This window comes from Lagenorhynchus albirostris, chromosome 2 (assembly GCF_949774975.1).
Source record: "Lagenorhynchus albirostris chromosome 2, mLagAlb1.1, whole genome shotgun sequence".
In the NCBI taxonomy this organism is placed as follows: Eukaryota; Metazoa; Chordata; class Mammalia; order Artiodactyla; family Delphinidae; genus Lagenorhynchus; species Lagenorhynchus albirostris.
The window spans coordinates 49044473-49062594 of NC_083096.1; the positions used below are offsets into that span (position 1 = coordinate 49044473).

The 18122-nt window shown below is 47.8% G+C and overlaps 1 protein-coding gene across 11 annotated transcripts in view; it reads left to right on the top strand.

Annotated features, from left to right (window-relative positions):
* The window catches only part of STX6 (syntaxin 6), a 97866-nt gene that overhangs the window by 29359 nt on the left and 50385 nt on the right, over positions 1-18122 (top strand). The window contains exons 5-8 of one of the 11 annotated variants that reach the window (XM_060132111.1): positions 435-560; positions 1786-1892; positions 5834-5928; positions 9726-9931. In XM_060132111.1, the coding sequence (XP_059988094.1) occupies positions 435-560; positions 1786-1892; positions 5834-5928; positions 9726-9802 (405 nt within the window). In that variant the 3' untranslated portion in view covers positions 9803-9931. Of the gene's footprint in view, positions 1-434; positions 561-1785; positions 1893-5833; positions 5929-7456; positions 7528-9439; positions 9692-9725; positions 10478-14926; positions 15544-16471; positions 16693-18122 lie in introns of those variants that run through there. The other 10 variants (XM_060132157.1, XM_060132149.1, XM_060132121.1 and 7 more) reach the window with 10 other exon arrangements.

Sequence of the window (18122 nt, forward strand, 5' to 3'; positions counted from 1 at the left end):
CCTGGGTCATACTTAAATAGAAAGGACTCTAGCTGTCTGGAATCAGTTAGACTAGAACCTACAACAGGTCTCTGGTGAACTTCCAAGTGTGCTAGGAAGAGCTGGCCCACAGAAACCAAGTGCCTTTAGATCCACAAAGCAGTACACAGATGGGTGTTTGTTGATTTCAAGTTGACACTTATTGGCATTTTAATGGGACAGAGCCCATTTGTGAGTCCCGTTGGGAGAGCTTGGAAATAGAGAGTACCCTTCCCGGCATTCCTTAAATTGTACCCCACAGGCACTACCCTACACCACTACATAAAAGGCTGACCCCAGGGAGGCCAGCTTATGAGCACTGGGAGAAATCTTTGTATCATGGTGATGGGGTATTTGTTCAGAGATAGTAATGGTTTGTTTCTTCTGCCCTGCTGCCCCCTGCCCCACTCTCGCAGGCCCTGCTAGGAGACAGTGGCGGACAGAACTGGAGCACTGGAACGATGGATAAATATGGGCGCCTTGACCGGGAGCTCCAGTTGGCCAATTCCCATTTCATCGAGGAGCAACAGGCACAGCAGCAGGTACCTGAGAACCACCAGCCAAGCACAGGGAGGTGGGAGGCCAGGTACCTCCCTCCCCGCTCCTCTGCCACCCCGGGGGGCTTGACAGGCAGGATGGACCAGAGCTCGCCCTGCAGCTGCCTGAGTCTACCTGTGTGATGATTGCATATAGAAAGGCTGTTTAAAACGTCCTTCAGAGCATGACAGTTTCCAGAGAACCAATCTTGATTAGATTTCTTAGGACAAGCAGACCAAACACCCGAAACTGACAGAGGAGGCCATTGATTTAAAAACACAGCAGCCTCTTCCCCAGCCTCCACTTCTGTGCTGGGCTTTTTGTTCATTTCAACAAAGGCACTTCGAGAAAAATTCAGTCCTTGTTTTTTCATTGAAATTTTTGGTTCCATTATATATAAAAATGATTGCTTTGGTGGAGGTTAAGGGGTAGAAGGAAAGTGAGGTTGATTACACTTGTATTGTTGCTTTTGATATGTAGTTGTATTAATAAAAGGAAGCTAATAAGTATCTGGGGATTTGAGGATTATCTATCCATCAAAACGACTGGTTCTTGAATACTGTGTTTTATATATTCAATGTAGGTTATGTGTTCTTTTGTTCTTCTATTAGCATGTCTGTTTAACCATTTGTCTACTTACATTGCTATTAACCAAGCACACTTTTTTTTTTTTAATAAAAAGGCGACTACAACACAGTTAAAAGTAACTATGGCTCTGAAGTTGTCTGCTTGCTGTCACAGAGCCTCCTCTAGTTGTCCTTGAGGAGGGAGCAAAGGACTCTGTGTGCGTAGTTTTTCCACATCTAGAGATCTGCCAGACTTTCTCTTGTAGTTAAGCTGTGGCCGGCTGTTGCCGATTGAGACCTTGACCCTGGCAGCGGGCTTCCTCTTCCCAAGCGTCCCCATGTGTCTGTGGTCACTGCACAGGTGCTTTCGGCCATTGTCTGTCCCTTGCTGGACTTCAGCCAACCAGGGTAAATCTCTCTGGGTGGTTTCAAGCCCCGCTGACTGCTCACAAGCTGGATCAGCAGGGGAGATCAGTAGCTTTACAACCCAGCCTTTTGAGCAGCGTGTTCTCCGAGGCAACGGTCTGGTCCTTTGATTTCTGGGCTTTGCTTCTGAATGTGAATTGTCCCGAGTTGGCAAGGAAGCTAGCAGCTGCTAGAGTGCTGGGCTTGGAACCAGGTAAGATGGATTTTAATTGCTGATTTCCCATTTCTCTGGCACCAGCTGATCGTGGAACAGCAGGATGAGCAGTTGGAGCTGGTCTCTGGCAGCATCGGGGTGCTGAAGAACATGTCCCAGCGCATCGGAGGGGAGCTGGAGGAGCAGGCAGTGTGAGTACCGAGATGCCCCTCTTGCCGCAGAGAAATGGCGGGAAAAGCCGTCTTAAGGACCCGTAAAGAGCCTGACAGTTTGTTACATGGCTAGTAAAACCAAAAGCTATTTTGCTTATAGCTGCATCTTTATTCTGTTTCACAGAATGGCCTCTCCAAAAGAAGCGAATCTGTCAGATACAATTTTCAACAGGGTTTAGGCAAAGTTATTAACATTTTTAAACACCTGCAAAAACAGGAACAAATTCCTCCAAACAGGTATTTGAAGTATTGTTGTGAATGGGAATGTGAAACTGATACGGCTGTGTAAGCTCTGTGGAGATTTTTGTCCCAAACAGGATAGGACATGGGCTAACTTAACATCCCATGCCTCTCCCACTACATTCAACTGGACTTTCTGCTCTGTATCTTTAATTTTAATTTTATGGGGAAAAAAGTATCAATTTAATTCCAACTGATAAAAAATTCTTCCCCCACAAAAAGAAAAAGAAGAAAACGCAAGAAAATATAACTGGACTTGTTTTTCCTTAAGAACAATCTCTTTGTGTACTCCTGAAGTATGACACCAAAAACAGCATTCTTAAATGCTACCATATATATGTAATACCTTTACCATTTCACAAATACCTTTTCTGAAAAAAATAATCGTTCCACTAGGATATTTCAGAAACTCTCCTACCTCGATTTTGTGTTCAACGTTATGGATTCATTCATTACAAATTCAAATTGGGCATCTTGTTCTACTGGAAGGCCCCTGGGTATCCACAGAGGAGCCCAGAGAATAGACAGTGTCCCTGCCATCAGAGTTTACTGGTCACTGGATGGAACAGATGTTGCATAAATGGTGCAAGTTGTTAAGTGATGACAGAAGTGGAGGGCTAGGCTACCGCGGTAGGGGATGCGTGGTGCCTTGAGGGCCCTAATAGCCTGAACTGCAGACCTGACTCAGTCTAAAGTCCCTGAGAAGAGAAGAGAGGTTTAACTGGGACCAGAAGGATGAGTAGAAGGTAGCCAGGTGGGGTGAGACTGGGTGGGAGAAGCGGGGGAGAGGGGAGGGCCTACCGGAAGGAAGAAAGAGCCCTGTGATGATTTCAGGGTGAAAAAGTGCACAGAACAGAGAGGTTTAGTGTGTCTAGAGCATGGGGATTGAGAGGGAGGTTGCAGAAGTGAAGTCAGGGAGGCAGAGAACAGATCAGGGAAGGCCCTAGAAGCCATGTTAAGGAGTTCGGACTTTTTATTCAAAGGGCAGTGGGAAACACAGCCCCAGCGAAGGTTGTGTTAGTAATGCCGTGGTCAGGTTTATGTTTTGGGGGAAGCCCATCGTTCTGTGGTTTAGATGATGAACCACGGTGGAAAAGACTGGAAGCAGGGAGACCAGGTCGGAAGCTGGCGGAATAAGAATCTAGGCATGCAGTTTAATTTGTCTAAAATGCATTCTTACCCTCAAATGTATTGTGGGGATGGGAAAGGACGAATTACTTGAGCAGTTTCCCTGGTTGGGTAGAGGTAGAGCCTGGCAGACTTCTGGTTACAGATGGTGAACTGAACACAACCTCTTATCTCTGCTTTTTCTCTAAAGTCCACTAGAACAGGAACAGAGGGAATTTTTTTTTTTTTGGCGCACACGGGCCTCTCGCTGCTGTGGCCTCTCCCGTTGCGGAGCACAGGCTCCGGACGCGCAGGCTCAGTGGCCATGGCTCACGGGCCCAGCCGCTCCGTGGCGTGTGGGATCCTCCCAGACCGGGGCACAAACCCGTGCAGACTCTCAACCACTGAGCCACCAGGGAAGCCCAGGAATTTTTTTTTAACGGCATAAAATCTATGGGGACATAGAGCTTGGAATAAGAAGCAATGACCTTTACATTTTAGATACTGCAAAACAGATGAATGGTTACTGACTCAACAGACCTGAGAAAGCCCAATCTTCGGCTAGCCAGAGGGGAGAGCCAAGGAGCGGTGTGATTCATGCCCCAAACCCCCGAGCTGGGAGAGGAGCGTTTCCTCACTTATGATAATGTAAACCCTGAATGTTGACCTTATCAAACTGTGACCCAGTTATATTGGAAGGAAGGAAGGGGCAAGAGAAGTGGGAAGGATGCTGATGTGGGGTATGGAATGGGAGGAGGGCCAAGCCCTAGCTTTTCATTGTGCGGAGTCAGCAGGGTCGGGATACTGAGGTGCCAGCGTGTAGCTTCAAAAACTGGAGAAAAAGCACCGAGAGAACAGTGCGAGGGGCTGAAAGCAGTGGCCCTCGGGGATGCGAGACAGCTGTGTGTTTTTATAAGAGGCCTTGTAGGTCTGTTTAGCTCTACAAACCGTGTATGTGTATAACTCTAATAAAAATAGTAAGTAAATTAAAAGGAAAAAACATGGGTCTTGGACTTAGACCTCTGCTGTCCAGTACAATAGCCACCAGCCATCAAGTACTTGAAATGTGGCCAGTCTGAACTGAGAAGGGCCTGAGCGTAAATGCATACCAGATTCTGAAGACTTAGAATGAATAAAATGTAAAATTACATGTCAAAATGATAATTTTTAGGTATATTGGGCTAAATAGGTCGTTAAAATTAATTCCCCCCCCTTTTAATGTGGCTACTAAAAAATATTAAGCGGCATATGTGACTCACATTGTATTTCTTTTGGACAGCGCTGAGTTAGTTGGAGCTGGGCTAGAAACTTGGTTAGTGGGTGGTTAGTGGGTGTACTTGGGCTGGAGGTTGGATGACTTACCCGTTTTTGTCTTCAGTAAGAAAAGTAGCTCAGCATTTGGCCCTGCCCGGATAGGTCTGCCAGCTGCAGGGCCCAGATGCTACCAGGATCTAAAATGAGCTACAAATGTTTTAATTTGAAAATTCAGGTAAGGGACAAAGGCTTGTTTATTTAGTTGTCAACATGGAGTTTATTTAATGACTGACTTAATGAGGAGTTGGTTGCCGGAATCCTGCAGGGCTGTCAGGTGCCTCGTGTGGGCACAGACCAAGACCAGTAGTTCTAGCTGCCCTTGATGCTGCCAGGGGAATAAAGCGTGGTTAATACGCCCGCCGGTGCTAATTGGTGTGTCACGTTCCAGCCTCAGGATAATCACATATTAATCTTAAGTTGAAAAGTCTGGAATGCTTAGTAATTTATGAAATTAAACACCGTTGGTATAAGTATTTTGGTGTCTTCTTTCCCACCTGCACCTTGGACAGCAACCAGTGTGAGCTTGTCCTCTGTGGGTGTAGATGAGGTGCACACACTGTCAGGAACTCAGCCCTGAGGCCGCCAGCTTTATGCTAAAGCACAGGGTGCCTTAAAGGAGGTGCTTATTTGATCAAAGTGTATTTCTTAACTCACACTGCTGTAAAGTGCTTTGTGTATGACAGGAACCCTGGCAGGGAAGCTGCGCTGATAGGATTGCCCCATTTTACAGATAAGCAAACAGGGTCCCTTGTCCAAGGAAGCAAGTGGCAAAGCCTGGTTGTCTGGCTTCACACCGCGTTCTTTCTGCTACACTGCACTGCTGCTGAGTTTGTATTATTGTATGGTCAGGTCCACACTGGCCTTGTCTGCAATTCTGAAATCTAGAAAGCTCTAAAAAATTCAAAATTAAAAAAAATTTTTCAGCAAACTCATGTTACAGAAAAACCTAACCTGAACTGACTGCAGCTATGACTCCTCATAGTTTTCTTTGCAGAAATAGTAACTTGTGTGTTTGATTATGGGGACTGTCCCAGACCCTGCTGGGGTCTTGGCTAATACACAGTGTATGTAACTTACTACTTCTTTAAATTTCCAAAGTTCTGAAATCAAAAACATACCTTGTCCTAAGGATAAAAGACTGGGGGCTTGACCCCAACGTTGCCTGTTGGATGTTTGCTAAAACTGAGGCCCGGATCCATGGCCAGTGTATCTGGAGACTGTGCTGACCAGCTGCCTCCTGCGTCTGCTTGTCTTTCTAGTATGTTGGATGATTTCTCTCACGAGTTGGAGAGCACTCAGTCTCGGCTGGACAATGTGATGAAGAAACTTGCAAAAGTATCTCACATGACCAGTGGTATGTATGCGCTTTTAAGCTCGAGAATTCTTACTAAATTCTAGAGACACAGTCTAGGGGGTCTCTCACAGGTGTGCCCATTCAGATCCCTTTCCTCTGGCGCATTTTTCTCATGCTTTGGGGTCAGAGAGTAGAAGACCAGCACGCACGGGCTTTGTCTCCTGCTCGTGGCCTTCACCTGGGAAGTGCCTTTGTGGTCCGCACCGTGCAAGGCTGATGGTGTCGGATGACGTTCCTTCTGGTGGAGTAACTTTCTTTACAATTACAAAATCCTTCTTTTTCTTTTTTTTTCCTATTTCCTTGCCAAAATAGGGAATTCATTTTAAAACAGTAATTAAGAGCCAGTTACTGTTTCTCCTGGACTGACTTTTCACCGAAAGAAAAACCTCTACCATTTCAGAATAAGATGGCCTTGCAGATCTCATTTAAACTGTTTTTATTTAAATTTGTAGTAAACTATTCCAGCAAATTCGCACCAGGCTGGAGATAAAGAAGCAACATTTTTCAAATTAGTTACTGTGTAGGAAGATGTTTTCCAGTGACTATTTTTTTTGTTACTACAACCCATCTTCCCTATTATATGAGAAATAATACCTTTTTAAGTCAAAAGAAAATCCAGTATCTTTTTTTCCCTTTATTTGTGGGAGTCTCCGGGTGAAGGGAGGAACTGAGACATTCTTCAAGGTCATTGTGAGGATTAAATGAAATAATAATTAGTGTATAAGCGTTTAATGGTGTCTCTCACGTATTAGTACATAGTAAATATTTGTTTGAAAAAAAATAAAGGATAAGACAGGTGGAAGATGGCCCTGGGGGCAAAGGACCTGTTATATTCAAGACAAAGGGAAGCTCCTAGCTTCCCGGTTTCCTTCATTCTCTCCAGGGGCAAATATCTTCATGCTTCTAGCAGGCTCTTCATTGCCTGCGGCAGGCACCAGCTTAGTTCATCTTCCACACACCTAGAGGGAGGTTTGCAAAGTCCTCTCCTGCTTCCCTCTGTTCTCTCCTCTTCCACCCAACCCCTCTTTAAAAAAAAAAAAGCGTTTTACTGAAGTATTATATAACCAATTTCAACCAGATCTCTCACTAGTTTATGTATTAGTCGCAAAGTCAAGTAGCTACTTCAGCACCAGTTTTGTTTGGAGAAGAGCAGCGGAACAAAGATGCACTGTGTCCTTGTCCCCAGCATTCTGGGTATGAATAATTTAGAAAAGTACTTGCATTGTGATAAGTGTTTCAGTGTGTATAAATAGCACTAGGCCTGCTTATGCCTTCTCCTACTTGCTCCCAGAAGAAAAGTTTGGGGAGCAAAGTAAGAACTTCAGTTATGTTTGTCTAAGAAAGAGAGCCAGGAAACAGAGCCTTTAGCCTGAAAGGCCCTTAGGTTTGGACAGCTTGCCTGTGGGGCTCATTTTAATCTCTGTTTGCTCCCCAGAGAATTGCTCGGGGCCTCCTACTTGGCGGTGTTGGCTGCAATTTGACAGCGAGGCAATTTGTGTTTGTCTTTGTTTTCCTCCATAACTTTTAGGAAAGTTCACTGCTTTTCAACCAAGCCTGTGCATAAAGAGTGTCAAGACACACTGAAGTTTGATTAGGCAGTAACTGAATGCCCATGCTCCACAGCCCTGCAGAGGCGAGACACCCGCCCCGCCCGGTGCTGGCTGCTTCCTGGGCAGAAATCACCCAAGACGCCATGCTTACTATTTTGAATGACCCAAGAGAGACTAGTCTTGTCAATCTCCTACCCTCAAAAAGTATATTCTTTTGTGTGGATACCAAGGTTTTCTTCCCCTCACTTTCCCAAATTCTGTTGTTCATCTTTTCTCTTTAGGGGAAGAGACTATATTGGGAGGGGGAAAAACCTGTGGAGTCCCCTTTTTCCCCCTGACTTTTTGAGGCAGGTCCTGAGCTTGCAAAAAGCTGGTTTTGTGACTTGAGGTCACAAAAGCCCTTGTGGTTAGTACCCGCCCCTTCTGGGGGTAAGTCTGCTAGGGTAACAGCTCGGGGTTGCCCAGTTCATGCTTCCTAGAAGCAACTTAACACTTCAGAGCAAAGTGCATTTAAAAGAGCATTCCTGGGTTGTGCTAGCTTGTGTGATGGCTGTCCTCCTTGATGAAAACCCCTATTTAGTTCAGTTGCAGAAGAGAAAGTGAGTGGAGGTGGGAGGAGGGTTGGGTAGAGGCTGACGGGAAGCTGGTTCAGTATTGGAAATCCAGGTCTGAGATGGCAGGATGCCTTGTTAGGAAGCATTTACCTTGACTGTATCATCCTAGAATATAGACTAATCATTTTAATGAGAGGGCTTTTAAATTGTCATAAACATTTTAAAATAGATGAAAGAATGCTAGGTACTTGAGTTTTCTGGACCACTGAAGTGATAGTTAAACAGATTAATACTATTATCTATTAATACCATAATCTATTATCTATTACTCTTACAGGCCAGCTCTGCTTCCCCACACCTTTTGGACTAGTCTTGTTTCAGGAAAGGAACAGATGGACTTGAGGTCTTGACCCTAATCCCCAGTTACTAAGTGAGTTTCTAGCATGTGTGATGGAGAGCAGGATGAGCCACTAGGAAGGTACTTGCTTTACTCACTACTGTTTGGTAGCAGTTCTCTTGGCCGGTTCTAAGACTTTGCCGTCCGTGGCATTTAAGTAACTTAAGTACATGTTTTGTGGACTTGGCGCATTGCTTTGTGGAGAGTTCTGCAGTGTATTTTCTTAGATTCAGACCTTTTTATAATGTGATTCTCAATAGCTCTGGTGTGCTAAAATCTGCAGGCTTTCAAATAAACTTTCGGTGAATCAGTGTATGTACCTTTATATTTCTACTTAAATGGAACTCTTACTTCCAGCAGTTGAGCTGCATTGTCAGGCTTTATGTCAGCCTGACCCTTTGTGCAAAACAGCAGGGCTCCTCTGTGGAGCGAGGCTTGCTCTTCCTACATCTGCCCAAGTGAAGGGTGCATCCTGACGACAGACAGCATCCTGTGCCCCGACTGTGGGCCCGCAGAGGGTGCAAGGGTATTCGTGTTGTGTAGTTTTCCCAGCAGCCCTGAGAGTTAGGGGGACGCAGTCAGGATTGTGGGCGGGAGCCTGTGTGGGCCCTTCTGTCCCTCGGGGCCTCCTTGCTCTAGGCCATTTAGATGGATTCTGGCTACTCTGTTTACTGCACCTCTTCTAAATTGTGAGTAGGGCAGAAAGCTTCAGAAAAGACATTCCACTTTTATTTATAGATAAGCTGTGTCAGTTACTTTAACACAGTTACTGGTTAAGTGATATTTCTTGCCCAGGGGTGGTGTGAAGTTCATCACCCCGTGATCACTGCAGCTTGCTTTTTCAGCTCATTGTTTCCTGAAGTGACCAGCAGTAGCTTTCATCTCCTTTCTATCCTTCCATTGTGCTCATTAAGAAAAGAACATGATTACTGTTTAAATGATTTGATTTTGGTGGGAGATTAAAGCTGACGAGCTCTGATCTGTAATACCAACGCCAACATCTTTTCCAGGGATGTGGTAACGGCCAGAAGAGAACTGTGATCCATAGATTTTAATTAGAGACTTGAGACACAAAGCAGGTACTTGTTACAAGGCTGGCTTTCAGGGGACGGGCAGGGTTGTGAATGCACGTGCAGTGCAGGCCAGGAAGAGCAGCGGTAAGAGTCCAGGTGCCCGGGCAGGTTCAGGGCCTCTGCCCATTCTGTCTGCATCCAGGTGTTGCCTTAAGTTTCCTGTCACTGTATCTTGGGGGACGTCAAGTCCCGGGAGAGCTGACCCTCGTGTCCTGCCTTCCAGATCGGCGCCAGTGGTGTGCCATCGCTGTCCTCTTCGTGGTCCTCCTGGTCGTGCTCATCCTCTTCTTAGTGCTGTGACAGCGGGGCCCCCGGCTCGCTTCCTCCTGCACAGGAACCTGAGGGGAGAGGGAGAAGCAGCGCACGGTGTGCCCGCCCCTCGCGTCCCTCGCCTGGAAACACAGCCTGCGCTGACTTTTCTCTCTGTGACCCCACCATGGAGACAGGTCCTTCAGCCCAGCTTGGGGAGGGCCGGCGGGAAGAGGAAGTCGACGACTGCACACTCCTGGTGCCCCCCTGGCCTGGATCCGAGGACAGCGGGCCCTGCTTTGCCCCCCTGGACCTCGCTCCCCCTGGAGGGCCTTCGAGGAATCCAGAAAAATTCGCAGACTCGGCTCGTGTTGCCTGTTGCTCATTCCATCTGTCTTGGCAGCTCCTCCTGCCCCCCACCCCCGGCTCAGACCCTTCCCCCGCCAGACAGCACGCGCTGGCCCATCCAGGGGCATCCATCGGGGGTGCGGGCCCCTGGGGTGGGTCTCACATCCTGTCGCGGCAGCGTCCCTTTGCCCCCGAAAGCTGGCGGTTAGTGGGGACAGAGGGCTCGGAAGTACTTTGTGACAGAAGATGCAGTGACTGGTTTTTCAGGGATAAGTGCTAGGGTGAAAGTGCTTCCCCGAGCACAGTTTTTTGTGGTAGGAATAACCAATGGAAAAGAATGAAGAGCACTGGGCTTTGGGGGTGCTGGCAACTTGTGGCTTGAATTCATGCCGCTATCCTACAGCCTCCTCCCTAGAGGTGCAAGTTGCATTTCTAGAGTGACCCTTAGATGAGCAGCTCACGTGAGTGGACTGAGATCCCGAGGTGGTGTCATCGGCAGTTATTTTATTCCTGCAGCACTCTGCCTTGGGGGCTGGGGGGGGGGCGGGGGCAGCACGTTGATTACATTTACTCAGAAACTATAATGTCAAAAAGGCTAGTTCTGGACCAGATTTTTCTTACCCTGTGAGTGATTGCAAGGATGGGTAGGTGAACTTGGTTCCTTTTTCCCTGAGATGACAGTTCAATTTTATCATCCATTCAAATAACTGAGCCAATCGAAATTTAAATGACAGACACTTCAGTTGGGTTTTAGTAGCTGAAACTGCTGAGACACTGTACCCTTCAAGCTTCTGATGACTTTTAAAATGCCTCCAGTGTACACGTGTATATAGGATATTTTTATAACCTCCCTGATGAAAACCTAATATTGAAGTAGCAGCTGCACCCAGAGCCAGCACTTGGCAGTGGAGGCTGCAGGTCGCTCCTCACTATCTTTTTTGCACTTGGGAAGCACAGCAACATCTGGGTAGAGTTCTAGCTTTGACTTCCAGCTCCCCATCTCTTGGGGCCCACTCCTCAGCACGCTTTTTTTCCTTGTTTTGTTTGTATCTTGTTTGTTTGTGTTGGGCTTTTGTTTTCTGTGTGTGTGTGTGTGTGTGTGTGTGTGTGGGGTTTGTAATGATGTACTTGCCTAGCTAACCTTTGAATTGCACTTTTTACTAAATATTTGTAACAGTTTTTTAAAGAAGGGTATTATATCATGGTAGGTAAGGAAATCTGCCTGTTGATGAAAGCTAAAAGCAGGTTTATAAAACTAAAAGGGTGATTGACATCCACGTTTACACTCAACTCTATGTGACATATAAGTTATTTCTTTTCAAATTAGGAAAAAAAAGTGATTATTACAAAGGGCTTCAGGTGTAGGATACTAGATTGTTTTACAGAGTTTTGAGACTTTGTTAAGATAGTCTTCTACAAACCAAGGACAGGGCTGGTCCTTAGATTTGCATTAAAATGTACACGTCTTTTTAAATATCCATGTGGACCTTGTCTCAGTACTGTAATCCCCACTTTCCACGTGACACGAAGCAGCCGGCTTCTTGATGAATTACAGGGTTGCCCTGTTTAAACGCCATGCCATTATCTGGGCGTTACCAGATTTACTGTGCCCCTCGAAACTGACGTGTGTCAGCAGGGCCTGTTGGGAACACGCTGGTCATTAGTGAGTAAGCTTCTCCCCAGGCTTCAGGGACCAAGTTCCGTGACGCCGAGGCTTAACCACTAAATGTGTGGGGCTATTTAGAGTCGGCAGGCTCGCTGATTTAAGGTGTTTGCTAAACAGTGGCTGTTGTAGACCACACTGGGCTAAAGCCGAAGAGGAATCTGTTTAGAAAGAAAAATTGCCTAAAATCCCGTCACTGCGGCATTCTCCCTGTAGGGCCACTGCTCTTTCTGGCCTCGGAGGAGCCGTTCTCCGATAGGCCGCCTCTTCATGTGTTTGTCAGAGCCGCTTGGCCCGAGATGTAACCTCCGGCCTACGTGACCTGATCCTGGGACCCACCCTGTTGTACCAGGACTGAGCAGTCACTACAGACCAGTGTTCACTTGAAGACCATGCCCACCGCCCAGTCAGACTCCAGACTGGCAGAGAGCATGCCAGGGGCTTAGGTTTCCTCATCAGTGATCCTGATGCTTTGGGGTCCTTGCAAGTGGTCCCCTGACCCTGAGTGGTGGACTGGGGGGGGGGCCGGAGTGGATGCCCGCAACACCCCTACTAGGCTTAGAGGCACTTCCTGTAGCCGTGGGGCTTTCTCTCTCCTTCAGCCTCTGTACTTCGTGCTGTACTTGTCATTGCTAAAAAACTGGCAGAATATGACAGATAACAAACAGAAAGAGCTCGACTTCTGTCTCTTGGAAGAGCATTTCTCCTCCACTGGTTTGGTGAGGTGGGGTGTAGAATGGGGTAATGAACCATGGAGAGCATTTGCCAGGGTGGGACTCCAGCTGGAAAAGCGAAATACCTTTAGTTTTTCGTCCTGATTTTTGATCTTGTCTTTGTGAGAACTGTGAAGAATCACAATGCGCTCTGTGTGCCGCTACCGTGTGGCAACTGGAAGTCGCAGCATGTATGTTACATGAGGATCTTCACGCCAGAGTCGGGGGAGAAACTTGGTAACTTGCCCATTATTCTCTGCTTTTAGCCAGAGTTAAACAGACTGATGGGTCTGGTAGCCAACAACTTGGCAACTTCCACTCCTTCTCACCTCGTGAGATTAAGGGCTGCGAAGAAAAATGTAGTCTTAACTCCAGCAGAAATCTGTCTCCGCTAAGTGTTTTACCTTCTGTAAGTGAAGGTGGCAGAGCCAAGATCTTCCTTTTGGTAATTTCCCTGTCAAGTGAGACCATTACCACCTTTCTAGAGCACGCATAGCATTTGAAGATCTCAAACCAACTGATAAATAGGAGTTGTTTTCCCACTCTGGAATTTCGACCATTTGGCGTTACCTTGTACACAGGACAAATCTGTAAACAAAACAAAATTCGGACTGTCTGAAAAGCTGAAGTTCTAAAACACGGAACGCGCTACCGTCAGTGCTCCCTCTTCGTCTAACTCTCGTTGGCATTTCTTCCACTCCCAGGTTTTTTAAGATTTTTTTTTTCTTTTTGAAGACTGTTCTTTGTCCATCAAGAGCAGAGAGAAGGTGAAGCCAAAGGGTCCTCAGCCCTGCAGTCAGGTGGTGCTGTCCCCGACCACAGTCGGGACACGAGGACAGGGCCCCGAGGGGCCGTCAGGCGCAGCGGCCTCTTCCTCCAGGGCCCTGCTCGAGGGGTAGCTCAGCCCCTGGGCTGCCCTGGCAGGAGGAGGTAAGACTGTCCTGCCCAGCTCCCATCCTTCACAGAATATGCTTGTGCTGAAAACAAGGAGCTCCTGTCTTGCAAGGCCCGTGTCGGTCTGTTGTCTATAAAACATGGGTGCCGTCCCACCATGGCTGCCTGATAACGCTCACAGAGAGGCTGCTGTCGAGTCCAGAACCCCAGGAGAGTTCTTAGTAGAGAGGACAGCCCTTCAGAGCCTAGGACGGCACTGTTGTGGACCTGGAGACCGAAGCCAGGTGCCGCGTCCCCCAGGCTGGGGCCGAAGCTCCAAGCTAGCGGACTTCTGGGGTGTTAGCATCCCTGACGGTAGCCTCAGAAGGACTTATGGTCACTTAGCTCAGTAGTCCTCGTTTCAGAGTTGAAACTCAGCTCCCGCAGCAGACATGGGAGTCACTGGGTGGGTTGCAGTCCAGACTTGGCACCGGGGAGCCTGCACCCCATCTGGACCAAGCTGACCTCAGTGACATGACGTAGTCTGGTAGTGGCTTGTCACGCTCCCGCCTCAGCCCAGCCACTTGATGGCTTTTGCTTTTGGACAACCACTGGCGCTCTGGTCACGTTGCTGCGATCTCCATGCGCTGAAAGTTCTTTGTTATATGATATTATAAGTCTCTTTACTAGGACAGAAGCTTGGGGAGGTGAGGATAAAAGAAAAAGAACTTGGTTTCCCTCGGACATAAGCTAATGTGTTGGCGCTGTCTTCCTTCTGATGTGACCTTTGTCCAGAAATGCCCTTCCCCGAGGCCGTGCAGATGGGAGCTGTGCTTAGACTGGGATTGTCCGATCACCTGCCCTACTGCCGGGGTTTCACATGAACATTTCATGGTCCTGGTTTGCCAGCTGCAGCCAGACGCTTTGTGAGAAAGTATATTTTACCTTTTTTATTTTTTTAAAGGTTATGAGTTATCAAACCCGGAAGCCACTTGATTATCCAGGGGTGTTAGAAATAAGACCACCTGGCTTTGCTGTCTGCTGACCGGAGCTCTTGAGCCTGTTCCCTGGCGGCAGCCCAGCACTCCACTCCAGCCCGGCTTTCCGTCAGCCCCGGGGTGGGACCGAGTTCAGGACGGTTCTTTCCTGCTCCGCAGAAAGTAGGTTCTGGCTGAGACCCTGCTACTGAATGGGAATTGTGACGCCACAGTTAGTCGGTTCCGGGAGAGACAGCCGTCCTAATCCTCAGGTAGATAGGGCGTCTGTGCCCTGTTGTCTGTGCGAGGTGAGGAAAGGCCAGGCAGGTGTCCCACTAATAAGTTACTGGAACTGCTCTAAGTGCCATGCTGTGACGTCCTGGCTGACACAGGCTGGGAGAACGCGCAGGGTCGGGGGGTGGCCTGGAAACCCGGAAAGGGCCAAAGAAAGCAAGCTGTAAATGATGATGGATTTGGTTTTTGTAAGTGGAAGTAAGCTTTCACCGGCTCATTTGTAATAAAAAATTAATGTAATTAAAAACAGAGTGTGTAATACGTGGCAGTGCTCAGCAGGACTAAACGATTGTTTTTTCCTTTCAAGGATAAATAACCTTACGGCGTTTTATTTTTAATTAACTAGAAGGTACAAACAAAAGAAGTGAGATCAAGGATTAGAAATGCAAAACGCCGCGGTGATTTCCAGATGGTGCTCTCCCCGCACCCAACACGAGAACAGTGCCAGAGCCCTGGTGCCAGGCGTTCACAGCCCCGCTGTGGGTAGAGCTTGCTTCCTGTATGCAGTGGGTCTCCAAGTGTGGTGTGGGACTGTCAGCGGCGGCGGCATCCCCTGGTAACTTGCTAGAAATGCAGATTCGCGAGCCCCGCCCCAGACTCACAGACTGGGGTGGGGTGAGTGGGCTGTTTAACAAGCCCTCCAGGGGATTTGATGCACAGTCAAGTGTGCGAACCACTGCTTCTGCATCGTGGAATTTAGGCTACGGTAAACCACCCCTGTAAAATGAAACAGCTTCATGGCCTTCATTGTAATCCTGACATTAAACAAATGTTGATGACACTATAAACTTGAAAACTTAAAAAACAAAAACTTGTGTTTAAAAAAGCCTCAACTAGCTATCCTTAAAAGTGATATTTTTACACCCTTAAGTTTATCAGTAATGTTTCTTACTTCTACTCTTGAAATCATGTTACAACTGTATAAAGACTGTATAAAGTCTTATACAACTGTATAAAGACTACTGTTCAGTATTAAAGAGAAATGGAGAGACCATGAACTTTGTCCTGGTTTTTGATTTGGTTGGTTTTTATTTTTAGTTCTTTTCATACCGAAACAGAGCTCCCTCCCCTCCTTCCATCCCTACTAGTAAACATGGATACGTGCGTATGTCTGGGGTGGGAAAAGTTTGTGCTTGGTGGAAGATGTGAATTCTAAACTCTTTTCTCTGGCTGAGCACGTTATATGAATTCTTAAACCCCCAAGCAGCCATACTGTTCCTTTCCAATATCATACGACACAGTTTCAGTTGGAATGAGGCACCTGAGGGAGCAGAGAGACTAGAACACAAAGGAACTGAGTCCCGTATTTCCCTCTTGCTGAAGTGTTAACCAACAAGGATAGTGCCCATCCCAGCTGGTAGCTCTGCGGGACAAGGCGACCGGGCTACGTGAGCTCCTTAAGGGCAGGGATCTTCCTCATTCCTCTTGCCATCATCACCCTTGCTCAGCCTGACTGAGCACCTTCTGTGTGCCAGGCACTGTTCTAAGTACTTGCTGTTAACACATATAGCACTGGAAATGGCTGTGTGAACCAGAGAGGTTTCTTCATCTAATATTATTATCTCAGATCTGCACATGGGGAAATTGGAAAACAAGTAGTTTCTCAAGGTCCATCCACTGGACCACATACTGTGCCCCTGCTGCCTCACATAGAAATTGGCCCAGCAGTGCTTCCCGAGTCCTCAGCCTGACGTCCCCCTAATCGCCAGAAGGGGCAGAGGCGAATCAACATACCAACCAGCCTCGACAGAGGAGTGAGTGCTTATTTTGAGAGGTAACGGTGACTATTTCAGGAGGAGGAAGTGGTTCCATGTATCTCCTGATAAAAGCCGATCACCTCCCTGTACCCCAGGGGCCAACGTGGACCACGTGGCGTGGACAAGGGGAGAAGCGCATGCCCACGGCTCAGCAAGAGTGCTGTTGTTCCCAAGGTCCCACTGGCTGCGAGTCTTACACAGAACTCTTGTTGGAAGTGCTAAAAGACGAGGCCGAGGCCCGAGGCAAAAACGGAACTCACAGGACGGGAAGACCCATGCGTGCCATCACAATGTTTTCACTGTCCAAGAGGACACGTTCCAAGTCAGTGCGCCCCCATCCCTGGAACATCGGGGTGTCAGTTGTCTGGGAACAGGGCCCCCACTCCAGGATGCCGACAGCCAGAACGCAGCGGTGGCTCCTGTTTGGTGCAGGCAGAGCCTAAGCACAGACGTCCGCGCCACTACCTCTCAGGGAGGGAGCGATGGGCTCCAGAAGCCGCCTTGGACTTGGACATGTACTCGCAAGGCCAGCCTCCCTGACCTCTGCACTGCCGCTTCCTCCCTCCCATTCTCCGTCCTCCCTCAGGGACACCGTTAAATACTTCATGTCCATTCACAAAAGCTCACGGGACTGGCCGGCCTTTGGGAGGGTCCTCAACTCTTCCAGGAGCAAATTTCTCAATCTTTGTATCTCATTAGTAGCTAATACTTCTGGCCAATACTTGATGAGAATCTGATGTGCCAGCAGGTCTTTGGCCAAGGCCTTAGGGACACGTTGAGGAAGTTAAAACACTTTTTTGTTTATTCTCACAACTCCAGAGGGAAACACTCTTTTTTGGGGTTTGGATTTTATAAGTTTACTTATTTATTTTTGGCTGCCTTGGGTCTTCGTTGCTGTGCGCGCGGGCTTTCTCTAGTTGCGGCGAGCAGGGGCTTCTCATTGCAGTGGCTTCTCTTGGTTGCAGAGCATGGGCTGTAGGCGCGTAGGGCGTCAGCAGTTGTGGCACATGGGCTCAGTTGTGGCTCGCAGGCCCTAGAGCGCAGGCTCAGTGGTTGTGGCACATGGGCTTCGTCGCTCTGCGGGCATGTGGGATCTTCCCAGACCAGGGCTCGAACCCGTGTCCCCTGCATTGGCAGGCGGATTCTTAACCCCAGCGCCACCAGGGAAGTCCCAAGGGAAATACTGTTGAGGCCCATTTTGTACCTGAAAACTAGGGCATGGAGCAATTCAGGAATTTGCCCACGGTTACAATCAGTGAATGGTAGAGTCAGAATGGGAACCCAGGTCTGACTGGACCATTATGCAGCCTCCCTGAAAAGTCACCATCCAGGTTTCAGGGGTGGCAAGCAGATATTTCTTTCAGCAAGCCATTGTTCTAACCAGAGAAACGGTAGAGTAAAGCCGAGGAGAGGAAGAGGGATCAAATAACCTGCAGTACAAGTTAGCAGCGGATGAAAGCATTGAACTAGAAGTGCCGAAGATGATGATGGACACCAGCCACCTTGGACTAGACCATAACTCGAACCCTACAAGCCTACTGCAGAGTTCAAGAAATCTGATCAAGGACCTCAATCAAGCGGTTCAGCCTTGCTGATGAAATTTTCTGGAGCTCTTGTTTATTTGGCTGGAAATGTGCAAAAAATAAGTGAGGCAAACATTATATAAACTCAGAAAAGCCTGGAGACAGTCTGGGGAGCACAGGATGAGAAAGTTGTGGCATCTGAAGGCTGCTGTGAGCTCCCGTG